At 37.7% G+C, this 15000-nt stretch overlaps 1 protein-coding gene across 1 annotated transcript in view; it reads right to left on the minus strand.

Annotated features, from left to right (window-relative positions):
* Nucleotides 1-9298: 9298 nt before the first annotated feature.
* Mid1 (midline 1) overlaps nt 9299-15000 on the minus strand; it is a 187235-nt gene continuing 181533 nt past the window's right edge. Inside the window, exon 10 of the mRNA XM_052171431.1 lies at nt 9299-13268. Within this exon, the coding sequence (XP_052027391.1) occupies nt 12920-13268 (349 nt within the window). The 3' untranslated portion in view covers nt 9299-12919. The remainder of the gene's footprint in view (nt 13269-15000) is intronic.

Consider the following 15000-nt stretch of genomic DNA (forward strand, 5'->3'; position numbering starts at 1 on the left):
GTGAGGTGCCCAGTTTTCGGAGGAACCGCCAGACTGATTTCCAGAGTGGTTGTACCAATTTGCAACCCCACCAGCAGTGGAGGAGTGTTCCTCTTTCTCCACATCCTCTCCAACACCTGCTGTCTCCTGAATTTTTAATCTTAGCCATTCTGACTGGTGTAAGGTGAAATCTCAGGGTTGTTTTGATTTGCATTTCCCTAATGACTACTGAAGTTGAGCATTTTTTAAGATGCTTCTCGGCCATCCGAAGTTCTTCAGGTGAAAATTCTTTGTTTAACTCTGTACCCCATTTTAATAGGGTTATTTGGTTTTCTGGGGTCTAACTTCTTGATTTCTTTGTATATATTGGCTATTAGCCCTCTATCTGATGTAGGATTGGTGAAGATCTTTTCCCAATTTGTTGGTTGCCGATTTGTCCTTTTGATGGTGTCCTTTGCCTTACAGAAACTTTGTAATTTTATGAGGTCCCATTTGTCAATTCTTGATCTTAGAGCATATGCTATTGGTGTTCTGTTCAGAAACTTTCTCCCTGTACTGATGTCCTCAAGGGTCTTCCCCAGTTTCTTTTCTATTAGCTTCAGAGTGTCTGGCTTTATGTGTAGGTCCTTGATCCATTTGGAGTTGAGCTTAGTACAAGGAGATAAGGATGAATCAATTCGCATTCTTCTGCAAGCTGACCTCCAGTTGACCCAGCACCATTTGTTGAAAAGGCTATCTTTTTTCCATTGGATGTTTTCAGCCCCTTTGTCGAGGATCAAGTGGCCATAGGTGTGTGGGTTCATTTCTGGATCTTCAATCTTGTTCCATTGATCTGCCTACCTGTCACTGTACCAATACCATGCAGTTTTTAACACTATTGCTCTGTAGTATTGCTTGAGGTCAGGGATACTGATTCCCCCAGAATTTATTTTGTTTTTGAGAATAGTTTTAGCTATCCTGGGTTTTTTGTTATTCCAGATGAATTTGAAAAAAGAAAAAGAAAGAAACAAGGCAAAGGGCCTTCTTACATTCAAGAGCAAGGGATCATACTGGATTCTATGTTCTGAGCAAAACAATCTTTCAGATGATTCTGTGAATTGCAATGTTTGCTGGCTAGTTTTATATCAACTTGACAGAAGCTCAATTGTCTGCGAGGAGGAAACCTCAATTGAAAAAATGCCTCCATTATAACAGGCTATACCTGATTTGTTTCGATGCTCTATATAGTAAACACTGGGCTCTAGCTTTAGCGAAGCCTATAATGGCTAGTCTTATATTAACTTGACACAAGTCATCTGAAAGGAGGAAACCTCAATTGAGACTATGTACCCAAAGGATCTAGCTGTAAGCAGGCCTATAGGGTATTTTCTTAATTAGTGATTTATGGGGAAGGACCGAACCCATTTTGGGTGGTGCCATCCTAGGGCTGGTGATTCTGGTTCTATAAGAAAGCAGGCTCTATAAATATCAGTCAAATCCAATTGGTCCAAAGCTTCAATTAGTTTTACTATGTCCCTGTTTAGTTTCTGTTTTCCTGATAGGTCCATTGAGGAGAGTGGAGTGTTGAAGTCCCCCACAATTATTGTGTTAGGTGAAATGTTTGCTTTGAGCTTTAGTAAAGTTTCTTTTACGAATGAGGGTGCCCTTGCATTTGGCGCATAGATGTTCAGAATTGAAAGATCTTGGTGGATTTTTCCTTTGACCACAAAGAAGTGTCTCTCAGTGTCTCTTTTGATAACTTTAGGTTGAAAGTCAATTTTATCTGATATTAGAATGGCTACTCCAGCTGGTTTCCCGAGACCATTGGCTTGTAAAATTGTCTTCCAGCCTTTTACTCTAAGGTAGTTTTTGTCTTTGACATTTAGGTGTGTTTCCTTTATGCAGCAAAACGTGGGGTCCTGTTTCCTTATCCAGTTTGTTAGTCTATGTCTTTTTATTGGTGAATTGAGTTCATTGATGTTAAGAGATATTAAGGAATAGTGATTATTACTTCCTGTCATTTTTGATGTAATTTTTATATTTGAGTGGTTATCTTTTGTTGGGTTTGATGAAGGAAGGTTACTATCTTGCTTTTTCCAGGGTGTAGTTTCCCTCCTTGTACTGGAGTTTTCCTCCTATTATTCTTTGCAGAGCTAGGTTTGTGGAAAGATATTGTGTAAATTTGGTTTTGTCATGGAATATCTTGGTTTCTCCATCTATTGTGATTGAGAGTTTTGCTGGGTATAGTAGTCTTGGCTGACATTTGTGTTCTCTTAGAGTCTGCATGAGATCTGCCCAGGATCTTCTAGCTTTCATGGTCTCTGGTGAGAAGTCTGGTGTGATTCTGATATGTCTTCCTTTATATGTTACTTGGCCTTTTTCTCTTACTGCCTTTAATATGCTTTCTTTGTTTAGTGCATTTGGGATTTTGATTATTATGTGACAGGAGGTATTTCTGCTCAGGTCCAGTCTGTTTGGAGTGAGATAACACAGACTCAAAAGGTGAATCATGGTATGCACTCACTAATAAGTGGGTGTTAACCTAGAAAACTGGAATACCCAAAACATAATCCACACATCAAATGAGGTACAAGAAGAAAGGAGGAGTGGTCCCTTGTTCTGGAAAGACTCAGTGAAGCAGTATTCGGCAAAACCAGAATGGGGAAGTGGTAAGGGGTGGGTGGGAAAACAGGCAGAGGGAAGGGGGCTTACGGGACTTTCGGGGAGTGGGGGGCTAGAAAAGGGGAAATCATTTGAAATGTAAATAAAAATATATCGAATAAAAAAAGTTCAATCAAAAAAAAAAAAAAAGAAAGAAAAAAGCAGGCTGAGCAATCCATAAGGGGAAGCCAATGCGCATAACCCATCTGTGGTGTCTATATCAGCTCCTGCCTCCAGGTGCCTGACCTGTTTTTAGTTATTGTTCTGATTTGCTTCAATAATTAACAGTGATGTAGAAGTTCAAGCCAAATAAACCCATTCCTCCCAAACTTGCTTTGGTCATGGTGTTTCATCAGTAGCAACTCTTAAGTAGAACAGAAGGGCTGACTGCAATATCATCTAAAGAATTCTTGGTTGTTGGTATTTGCATTTTTCACTCATGGCACCACACTACTGATAATGCTTGCAATGTATTTATATGATTTGCTAACAGTTGTATGAATTCTTTGTGATATAAACAAATGTCAATGTATATAACCTTTCCCCCAGTTCACTTATATCCTCGTTGCTTCTTCTTCTTCTTTTTTTTTTTTTTTGCCTGTATAAATTGATGTTTTTTTATATGATCGTAAGAACTGAAGCTTTATGGGCTTTCTTTTTAGCATACTATATACTAGAAGATATAGGCAAAAGGGAAACTTTTCAATTGTCTGTATTTGTATAGCCTTTGAGTTAATAATTTTAATGAATTTTATTATTATTATTATTATTATTATTATTATTATTATTATTATAAGGTACATGATGTGCATGTCTGTGTTCCCCCCCACCCCCAATGTGTGTGTGTGAGCACTTATATACTTATGTAAGAGCTTTTGTGAATGTCAAAAGACAACTTATGGTTCCATTGTAGCCACAAAGGTTGTTCGATGAACCTCAAGGAATCATATATTATTTTATATTTTTTATGTAATGGTTTCCTTTTATTCACACAACTGTTCCTTATTCTGAAATCTACTATGTCTTTTCTTAATAGGGCTACTCTAGACTTGTTTTCATGAAAGGTTGCTGTTATATCTTGTTATCTTGTTGTTTTTGCCCACATCTTTATTATTTTAAATGAGTTTCTTATAGATTATACATAGAGTAGGCCAGTAGCATGTCCTGGGGCCCTGCCTTTGAGCCTAGGGAATGAAGAAAAGGCAGACACAAACACATGTAAGGAAAACCTGGGGTCAAGTGGTGTGTATTCTCTGGAATCTCACCTGTTACTGCAAAAACCCAAACCTTCAGCATGTTTATTATATACAGTATATGGGGAAGGGTTAGCTAGTGTGAGTAGAGGGTGCCTACAGGCAGGCAATCTCAGGCTATAAACACTCAGGAGGAGGAAACTGCAGTTGCAAGTTTGTATACACGTTGATCCATCATCCATAAACATTTGTAATTTGAACAGAAGAAGAATTTGTCTTTCTGAGCCCGATATGACAAATGGCTTTATCAGTTTCCCATGGGTGCAAAGCCTTGGAGTCCTTGATGTGGCCATGCACAAATCAACAATGCACAACCACTCTGGACTTCACTCATGCAGGGCTACTTCAACTCCCTACAAGTTGGCTTATATTTTGGAGGAAATGCAGATGTGACCAGTTTGCATAAAATTCAGAAGGAAATTCAGACTTGGGCCATAAGAACAAACTCTGAGTTGACAGTGGAGACATAAAATCAGCCAACAGATAAATCAGCTAATGCAATTAAGAAAAGCAGGAACACAGAATTGGTAACCTGAGCTGCTGAACAAGTGACTAACAGGTTCTGGATGATCTCCTGCTACCCTTAAGTTTAAAGTTCACACTGGAATACAAGTCAGGAGAAATTCAATATTGGAGAATTCAGCTACTGACAACCAAAGAATAAACCTGGAACTCTATGGTGTTATAGTCCAGAAGAGAGAATTTTTAAACTAATGAAGCATATCTTAGTTAGCGTTTCGATTGCTGCAATGAAACACCATGACCAAAAATCAAGTTTGGGAGGAAAGGGCTTATTTGGCTTATATTTCCACATTGCTGTTCACAGTCAAAGGAAGTCATGACTAGAACTCAAACAGGGCAGGAACCTTGAAGTAAGAGCTGATGCAGAGGACATGGAGGGGTGCTTCTTACTGGCTTGCTCCCCATGGCTTGCTCAGTGTGCTTTGTTGTAGAACTCAGAGTAACCAGCCCAGAGATGGCACCTCCCACAATGGGCTAGGCCCTCCCACATCAATAACTAATAAAGAAGATGATTTATGGTTGCACATTGTGGAGGCATTTTCTCAATGGAGGTTTCCACCTTTCAGATAAATCTGTGTGTCAAGCTGACATAAGACTACCCAGCATATAGCAGAACACCAAGGTCAAAGTGAACTTGTTTCAAGAATGAGTTAGCTTTATGTTAGATCATGCTGGTTTTATATCTGGGTTGTTTGTACAGTATGGGGCAAGCTAAGCTAGCAAATCAAAATTATACAAACATGCTCCAGGTTTAAAAATCATACACAAAGTTGACACAGGAGATGATAAAATATTGATGGGTAAAATTCATTCCATTTTTTCCAGAAGAACTTGTAGACATTATAATGGTAACATGGAATTTAGCAGGAGGTTGATATTCTAGATTTTATTTTAATACTATTACTTATTTCAATACTATTTTGTTTAATTTTAAAGCATATATAGAGCAAAATATTACATTTGACAATTGATGTAATGCAATTTCAATCCTTGCATGCACATTACTTGCATGGAGCACTAAAAACTTTATATTTTGGAATTATTATATAATTTTATAATTTCCCAACTCCCTTTCCTCCCTCTAAACTCTCATGGATGTATATATCTTTGATTTCTATTAAATTCATGGTTTCTGTTTTTTATTAAATAATATTTTATGACTATATATATTTGTAAATAAAACCTATTCAGTCTGTATAACATTACTTATATGTATATTTTCAGGGTTTAATAATCTGATATTGGACAACACATTGGTGTGCTCTGCCATGGTAAAAACTATTTCTTCCATTCTCAGTATTATTTATTTGCCTGCAGTTCAGGGTATTTTTAATTTTTTTTAAAAATTTTATTATAATTGGTATTCTGCCTCCACATATATCTGTATGAGGATGTCAGATCCTCTGGAACTGGAAGTACAGACAGTTGGGAACTGCCATGTGTGTGTGTTGGGATTTAAACTTGGATCCTTTGGAGGAGCAGCCAATGTTCTTAACTACTGAGCCATCTTTCCAGCCCTCCATGCATATGTTTTATTTTGTAGTGTATATGATTGCCATCTATGTGAAGGAGTATGTTTTGAGAAACATGAATGTGTAAAAAGCCTTCACCAGCATAAATGAAAGAATTTTGAGGAAGAAAAGTGAATGCAGAAGTGCTATATCTGTATTATGACCTCAACAATAAAAATAATACTAAAAAATAGGAAAAAAGAACATAAAATTGGGTGGTTAGGGAGGTGTTGATTATCACAGAAGAATTAAAGGAGAAGAAATATGATAACAAAATATACTGTATAAAGATGTTTATCAAGACAAATTATAAAGAATGATACCTGTTGTGAATTTAAAAGAAGATAGCAAAATACACCCTTGGTAAACTGGAATTTGCTCTAAATATTTATTAGTTACCTATTATATGGCAGATATTTGTCTAAACAAATGGTGGTCACCGATTTCAGAGATATTACACTCTGGAGAGTGCATGTGACCAGAAATAGTAAACAAAAATTTCACTGAATACACACACACACACACACACACACACACACACACACACACACACACACATATATATATGTATATATATATATGTATATATATATACATATATATATATATATATATATACACACACACACATACATACGTACATACATACATACATATCCAGGAGAACATCATGAAAATAATGAGAGATATCTATGAATGTATGAATGGATGCTAGGGGAATGTGGTTCAAGTTGGGTTGTCAGAAAGACTCCCATGGAATTACAGAGTTTGATAGGAAGTAGGGTAGAGGTGAGAGATGTGATAGTGTTGGAGGATGCTTGCAGAGGTCAAAGACATACTTACAAATTAAAAGGAGCTGGTAATGGACTGGACAAAGAGGACAAAAGTGACATCAAATATACACCTATGAATTTTGTCTAGAAGGAGTTTTCCAGCATAAATCATGAGTGCAATTCTGAACTTGAAGTGTCCTTTAGCTTTCTGAAAGTCATTGCCCCCTACCAGGCCAGTGTATATGGCAGAGCTTAGAGGAAAACTTAGACCTCAGTATTTAAATTTGTATACAGAAACAATTTTTACCCACATGGTGATGGAGGCAATGAATGGGTGTTTTGCTTATGGCAAGACTAAAAAGAAGTTAGCATCATCTAGCTCAAAAAAACTGTTGCATGTCATGATGAGGATAGGTGAATACTTGAGAATGATTTTTTTCTAAGTGTGAATGCTACTTATATCAGGGTAATGAAAGAGCTTATCTTCTGATGGCACTAGAAAGGTACATTGCTGTGTTAGCACAGAGCAGTAGCAGGTATGAACAGACCTTTGGGAAGCTTGACTGAGAAGAAGAGGTGAAGGAGGCTAGTTATTGAAGGGAGAATACCATTAGTTAAGGGTACAATTATTACTAGTATTTGAAATGCATTAGCGAAGTTAAATATCTTTTAATGGCAATCATCAAAAATGTGCTTTGAGAACAAATAGACTGTGCAAAAGAATGAGTGTTCATTAAACCATTTTTCTGTGCTATTATTTCATTTGGTAATTGGTTTTAGGCCAGGACATATTTGCTTGTTATTTGCTATGCTTCCTATGTAATCATGCTTTAATAATTCTCTTAGGAGGACATGGCTGCAAAAGGTCCAAAGAGAAAACTGCATTCTGTTCCATAGATTGCCCATGCTAAGTTAGGCCAACTTAAAGAGTGGATTTTCTTTAAGTCCTAGACCTCACTTTTATCTAAATGTGTATTTTTGGAGAACACTGATACTCAAGTGAAAGTGAGTTTACAAGTTCCATGTGTCCCCTTTTGCCTTCCTATTATTATTACAAGCAACTATCTTCTTAAGTATATTACATGTATTAAGAAAAAAGAATTGGATGTGGGCTTCCCTGGGAATTGCTTGGCATAACCTTCAAGGTAACTTTAAAAGGAGATTAATTATAGTGGTGTCTTTTAAGCTTCAAAAGTTCAAGTGGAATGGATTTAAAAATGCTTGTCAAAGAGAATACATTTACACATCTGTCACTAGTGAGAAGTCTGATTTGAGTTGACTTTAAGAAGGTTGTAGACCTAATCATTAGAACATTGACGTGCCCTACCCAAGTCTGTCAAATGAGGGAATCTTTTAATATCCATTGAATGGTCCTGTCTTAAGCACTCCCTAACCAGTTCTTCATGGGTTCAGTCATTGCCCTGATTTGATGGAATTTAATGTTGGTAAGAACTTTTAGAGCTCACTTTGACACAAAATGGACAGAGTCCAGTCTTGAGTGAGTGAGAGGCTTTGGGTAGTCCAGCATAAAGTACAGCAGAGGCCAGAAAAACTACAGCTTGCTGGCCAAGTTTTATTGACTCCCAATCACAACTACTCACGGACATATTTTCTATGACCTCAGACTGGAGGAGTTATGGCAGAGACCCTGTGTCAGAAAACCCTAGGGTTTTCTGACCCTTAAAGTCAGGTAATCTGAACCTTAAAGTCACCAACTTGGGTCATAATACTGAATGAAAATCTTGGATGAGCTTCAGAATAAAGTGTTTTGAAAGTACATGCTGCTGCATTACATTCCAACCCTTGTCAGGGTAGGATCCAGAAGTCAGCATGTGTGCACAAGAACATTTTTCTGTAGTAAGATGAGGAATTTCTTCATGACCTCTTTTTGTCTTGAAAGTACCTAGCCTTCGAAACACATTTCATAGTGGAAAAAAGTTTTTATATAGGCTATGAGGTTAGCGATTTCTGCAGAGGCTGTCTCCTAAACTCTCACTAGTACTAGAATCTATATAGCACTTGTTGGAATTCAAATTGTTGGGTTCCATCTTCACAGGTTCTGACCAAAAGCCTTGAAGTGAGAAAGAAAGGGGGCTTCCACTGTGTTTGATAGTCCTGATGCTGTGGTTCTGTTCAACTCATTCTGCTTAGCATGGGCATAGACCAAAAGTACTTGCATCTTTCAGCTACAGAAGTCAGTTCCTGTGGATACTGACATGGGCATGGGGATGGGCATGGAAATAGACTTATGAACTACCTGTAAGGATGACTGCAGACATCACTATAATAACCACTATTCATCTGCTGACAGTCACTGTTCCTCTCATCTCTATCACTCCTGTGAGACTTGACATCAAGCAATCTTTACTCCTTAAGGAGTTTACTTTCATAGTGTTTCCATGTAAGGTATTTTCAGACTTTTAAAGTAACTATGTTTTGAATGTGGAAGGGTAGATACTGGATATGACAGTTTCAGATGTAAAAAAAAAAAATGAATTGTATAACACAGAAGAGTAGGAGCAACAAGCAGAAGTCAAGTAAGTGTTTGTGAAGGTCATGAATGTGAAAAGTTAAAATGGAGAAAGGCAACAAAACCAGGCAAAAACATGTTTTGGTGCCACAAAAGGATTTTATTTTGAACCAGGAAGCAACAGAAATCAAGAATAAATTCTGGACTGAGGGGCTTGGCAGTTGACTCAAGTACCAGGGATTGAAAGTATTCTACTCCAAGGATACATAGAGAAAACCTCGTTTCTATAACAAGATCATCAAATGACAATACTTATTTCAATAATGTGCATTCCCACCATCTTGGTTTGCTTTAGAAATCAGGTTTTCTGTAAGTATTTTGTAAATAATTTTATGGATGACGGTGCCACTCTTGTGAAGGTATTGCCTTCTGTGCCTTTTTGTTTGTCCCTAAACAAAAAGAAACATTCAAGAGAAGCTAAACTAGGGCATATCTGACATCTTGAGCCATATATCATTTTCTGGTGAGTAGCTTCACTGTGCACTGTAGGATGTTTAATGCCATTTCTGACTTGCACCCACCAGATGCCAGGAGCAACATGTCTCCAACTTGTGACTACCAAAATTGATTCCAGATAAGGCCAAATGTCTTCTTGGGTAGCAAAATCAAGAACTTGATAAGAAGCACTATTTTGAAAACAATTCTCTTGCTAGTGTCATTGTCTCTGCATGCCATTGATGTTTTACCAAGAAAGACCAAATGTCAGCTTCCCAGCACCAGATGCACTGAACAGGCAGCCACATGTCTCTGCAACCATTTGTATGCGCCCCTGGAGCTGAGATACAAATCCATCTTGAGTAGAGGGCACTGGCTCATTCCTCAGGAAGTTCAAGGTCCATATATCAGTACCATAATAAGTCTGTCGATGGTAAGGTTGCTTTTCCCCCCACAGAAACCATCATCTATACAGTCACTTTCTGAAGTCACTTTCTTTTAAAGCTGGAGAGAAAGTCTTCACCCTACATCCACTCTTATCCATTATTTAGACTCATACTTGTGTATGAATCTAAGGCATGTTTCAACAAGCAACATGTTTCTCTTTATCCATTAAGAAGAGCAGTACCATGTTTTGGGGTCCTGTTCCAAGGACTAGCTACATAATATGCAAGGCCAAGTGCAAAAGTGAAAATAATAGCCCCATGTTCAAAAATCACTAAGTTTCATAACAATGAAAAGAGAACATGATACCAAGCTTAGGCCTTTTCTGTGCTCAGGGAACTTGGCAACTGAGTCATTCACATACACACAGTGCCAAGCCTTTACAACCTTCATTGGCAACTCGTCAATTTTGCTGTGTTAATTTGACTAGCACTGCCATTTATTTTGCCCCTGTATATAAATGCTTCCTGTGAGTGGCCCCAGTCCATTTAAAGAAAATGCAGAGTTATACTGCAGCGTTTACATCATGTATTTTCAGATTTTAAAAATCCACATGGAAATCTTTTCTACATCATTACAGCAATTAAACACTGTGGTCTTTCACGATATACACATTTTCCTGTAAATATGACAACCTGGAAATAGTAACTGCTACATCCACAATGTTTTTAAGTTAGCCAAGAGTAAGACTTGCACAACAAAATTATAACATAATCTGTCTTGTCCTTACAAAAATAGCCAAAACACACCCTCAAAAGTTTGCAGTGAAAATCTGAGTAGTAACATCTTTATACCAAAAAACCTATTCATCGAAATATTGTCCTGCTCATAAATGCTTTATGTTAACATCATAAGGCAAACTGTAGCATTTATTGTTACCTGGAGACAATGAGTTTTTAAAAATTCAGAATTTGAGTTTTAGACCCTTTTGTTTAGAACCTGTAAGTGTACAAAGTGCATTAAAATATCTATTATCCAGTTACCCAAAATGTACATAAAAATTACTGAGACAGCCTTTCAGTTTATTCAGGGAAGGCAAATACATATTTTTATACTGTCAAAAAGTTCTAATAAATTGTTAGAGGAAAATGAAAGTTTTTCCATTGAGGTTTTCATTTTTAAGATGTGAAATTGTTTTAAGAGTTGTTATCAAAATACTCATCTGGGTATAAATAATATAGTCAATATATAAAATCTATCCATTAAGAAAAAGGACATCATCTGCCAGGGAAGGGACAGAAAGACACAGGAAAGTGGCTTTGTCTTCCATGAAGTCCAGATAGGCATGCACATCAATTGTGACCATATGATGCTGAAATGAATATTGAGTTATTTCTGGGAAATGGGTGATTTGATTAAAAACAAAATCACGAAAACCAATGACTCAATCCATAAGTCTTTTCAGTCGATGGCTGGCTAATGTGGTGTCCCAGATAAATATTTTAGCAATTGAAACCACTTATACAGGTCAATGTCCTTTATGAAGGTGAACCCATACCAATGTCCCATGCCAAGATCACCTGAGAAAGTCTTAATTCAGAGACCACTACAGTATATCAGGTCAGTATGAAAAGAATTCTATCTGCAATTTTATTAGTAGGTTCTATTGGCAGATTCCTCTGTAGGAACAGTAAATTAGATTTTTTTTCTTACAACTCTATGATAAACTACACTAGAATATATGGGGATGTCTACATCTTCAAAATGTGCTTACTAAAAGACTGTAACTTTAAAGCCATGTACACTAGTGACTAGTATTTTGTGTAATATGTCTTATCATTACTCATAAATACTGTTTTTGGTGATTTATATTTGGAAAGTGTTTAAGGGAATATGCTGATGTCCCAGAAAACAAAATCAGTTGAAAGTGGGATTGCTATTTGTAACCTGTTGTGTTACAAATCTGTAGCTCCAGAAAGAAAAGAAAATCTGATTTGTGGAAGGGAAAAATAGGGCACCTATTAAATGTAGTGAAAAAAATTTCATAGGCCCAAAAAGGATTAGTAAGAGGTAAGGTAAAACAGTTTTATACCATAAAACAGAATTCTACTTTTGATAAAACCCAACTCAGCATGAATTCTTAAATCATTTGTAGAAAGCAAATAACAAGTGTTAATTATAATCTCATTCAAGATATTAGCCCAAAAGCTTCAGCCCTGGAGAAGTTGGTGAATATACAATCAAAGTTTTATGGATCCCCAAATCATCCCATCAGTCATGGCTAAGCTTGAGGTTCAAATTTAATTCTTTTCTTCTCCCTTATTCTTCATTCTATTTGATCCAATACAAGTTTCTGACAACACAGTTAAAATATCTCAACTTAAGTCAGGGTAAGGAAGCCTATGTACTTCCTTACTATGTTCAAAATGACTTTTAGTTTAGCAGTATATTTGGTTATTCTAAGTGACAGTACATAGCATGGTCTCAGTATGGAATAGAATGGAAGAAAGTGAAAAAACACATGAATCTACAAAAGGATTTTTGCAAGCTCATAGACTGATGAAATGAAACTGGTAAAGGGCTGGTAAACTTATGGGCCTCTTAATGGACAAAACCAAGTGATTCCTAACATCTGTAATCCAGATTTTGCTTCTTTTATAAATAATCTATAGACTTTCCTCTAAATACAAAAAATTAAAGAAATTATTAAAGCCTGTACTTAATACAAAACACAGTAAAAGGAAGGAAATCTCCCATGTGGAGCCCTATCTGAGCTGGTTTCTGGACAAATTGTGGGATATTTCATCACACTATTGAAGCCTTAATTTCTAAATCCCCTAAACAGTGGCCTCAACCTTTTTAATTCCGTGGGGCTGCTCTACAGCTGGGGCCTCAGGGTAGCTGTTCTGTACAGTCCAAATGGTCTGGGATGGGAAGACCAGTTATAATTGTCAAACACTTGTTCCACACAGTAAAGGTGGGGCACACAGGCTGCGCAAGCGCCACATCAAAGGTGTAGAGGTGGATGGAGTTCAAAGCATCATAAAAAGCGATTGAGCCATTATCATAGTCCAGCAGGATGCCTACGCGCCGGAGGTGGGGGGCTGGCTCAATGGGGATTTCCTTGCTGTTATGTCTCACCACCCAGTTATTGTTGCAGCGGCAGAGGGCCCAGGAAGCAGAATTCTTCCCAATCCATTCATGTTTTGGAGCCGATTTATATGCAAGGCCAATGGCGTACCTCCAAAGAAAGAAAATGACATTGCATGTAAGTAAAATCTACTCTGTTGTGTACAGGGATTTTTAAGGTGATCATTTGTTATTTATGATCACACTCCCCCCTAAGTGAGTATTTAAATCTAAATATGTATATTTGCCCTTCCTAAACACATAGAGGTGGAAGGGGACCAGTGTGTTGACCTACCTTCTTGTCTTCACCTTAAATGTTACCAGAGAATCTTGACTTTCCATTTCATTGCTCTGTTTCTCTTTTGTGAATATTTTATGCAGTAACATTTCCTGTTCTAGTACTGATCAACCCAGCTCTTTCTATAATGACTGAAGTGTTTTGTTCTGTTCAGTTCATTTGTCAGATGCCCATATGGCTATTGGGCCTCTGAACTATGGCTGGTGAGCCTAGGAAATCAACTTTAAACTTACAATCCATAATTTAGAATGCCTGACTTTAAGATTTTATAAAGAAACCTTATTAGCAATGTACTATCCACAAAATCATCCTCTGAGTTTTTCCATCGTCTCCTAAGCTTGTGATACACAGTGCTGTACTTTTGTATGACACTGGGCATCATAAGAGGAAACATCTGATACCATAAACTACAATGTTTCAAATACAGTAAAAGATATAAAATAATCAAGACTTTATTACAAGTAGGATTTTATGATAAAGAAGTTATCCTGACTTAAGGCTCACTTAAGTAATCTGAGAATATTCATGACAGGCCAAGCTTAGCTATGACATTCAAGAGAAGAGATGCCAGAAATAAATTTTTCAATTGCGGCAGTTTTAGTTATCCTTGGGATTGTCAGTGTACAGGTGGACAGACAGACAGATGGACAGAGACAGACAGACAAATGACAGACAGATGACAGTCATACAGACAGGTTAACAGAGACAGATTGCCAGAACAGATGGAAACATATGGAGAGAGACAGACAGACAGGACAGACAGGTAGGTGGACAGATGGACAGGTAGACAGACAGACATGGACAGACAGACGAAGGACTGACAGATGGACAGAGACAGACAACAGTCAGACAGACAGACAGATGGACAGATAGATGGAATGATAGACAGGTGGACAGACAGAAAGAGACAGATGACAGAAGGACAGACAGATGAAAAGAGACAGACGGCCACAAGGACAGATGGAAACACAGATGAACAGAGACAGACAACAAGACAGAACAAGCAGATAGATGGACAAGTGGACCAGTGGACAGACAGACAGATGGACAGAGACAGACAGACAGATGACAGACAGATAGACAGACAGGTGGACAGGTGTACAGACACATGGACAGACAGACACATGGACAGAGACAGATGACATTCAGACAGACAGACAGACGGATTGGCAGATGGATGGACAGGTGGACAGACAGACATATGGACAGAGAGATGTACAGAGACTGACAGCAAGACCGGACAGACAGACAGATGAACAAATGGACAGGTGGACAGACAGAGGCAGATGGAAAGATGGACTGATAGGTGGAAAGAAACAAATGACAGTCAGAAAGACAGACAGACAGATGAACAGAGACAGACAGCAAGACAGGACAGACAGACAGATAGATGGACAGATGGACCAGAGGACAGACAGATAGACAATGGATAGACAGAGGGACAGAGACAGACAGACAGATTGACAGATAGATGGACATGTGGACAGACAGATGGATAAACAGATGAACAGAGACAGATGACATTCAGACCAACAGACAGACATTC

This window comes from Apodemus sylvaticus, chromosome X (genome assembly GCF_947179515.1).
Source record: "Apodemus sylvaticus chromosome X, mApoSyl1.1, whole genome shotgun sequence".
NCBI lineage: Eukaryota > Metazoa > Chordata > Mammalia > Rodentia > Muridae > Apodemus > Apodemus sylvaticus.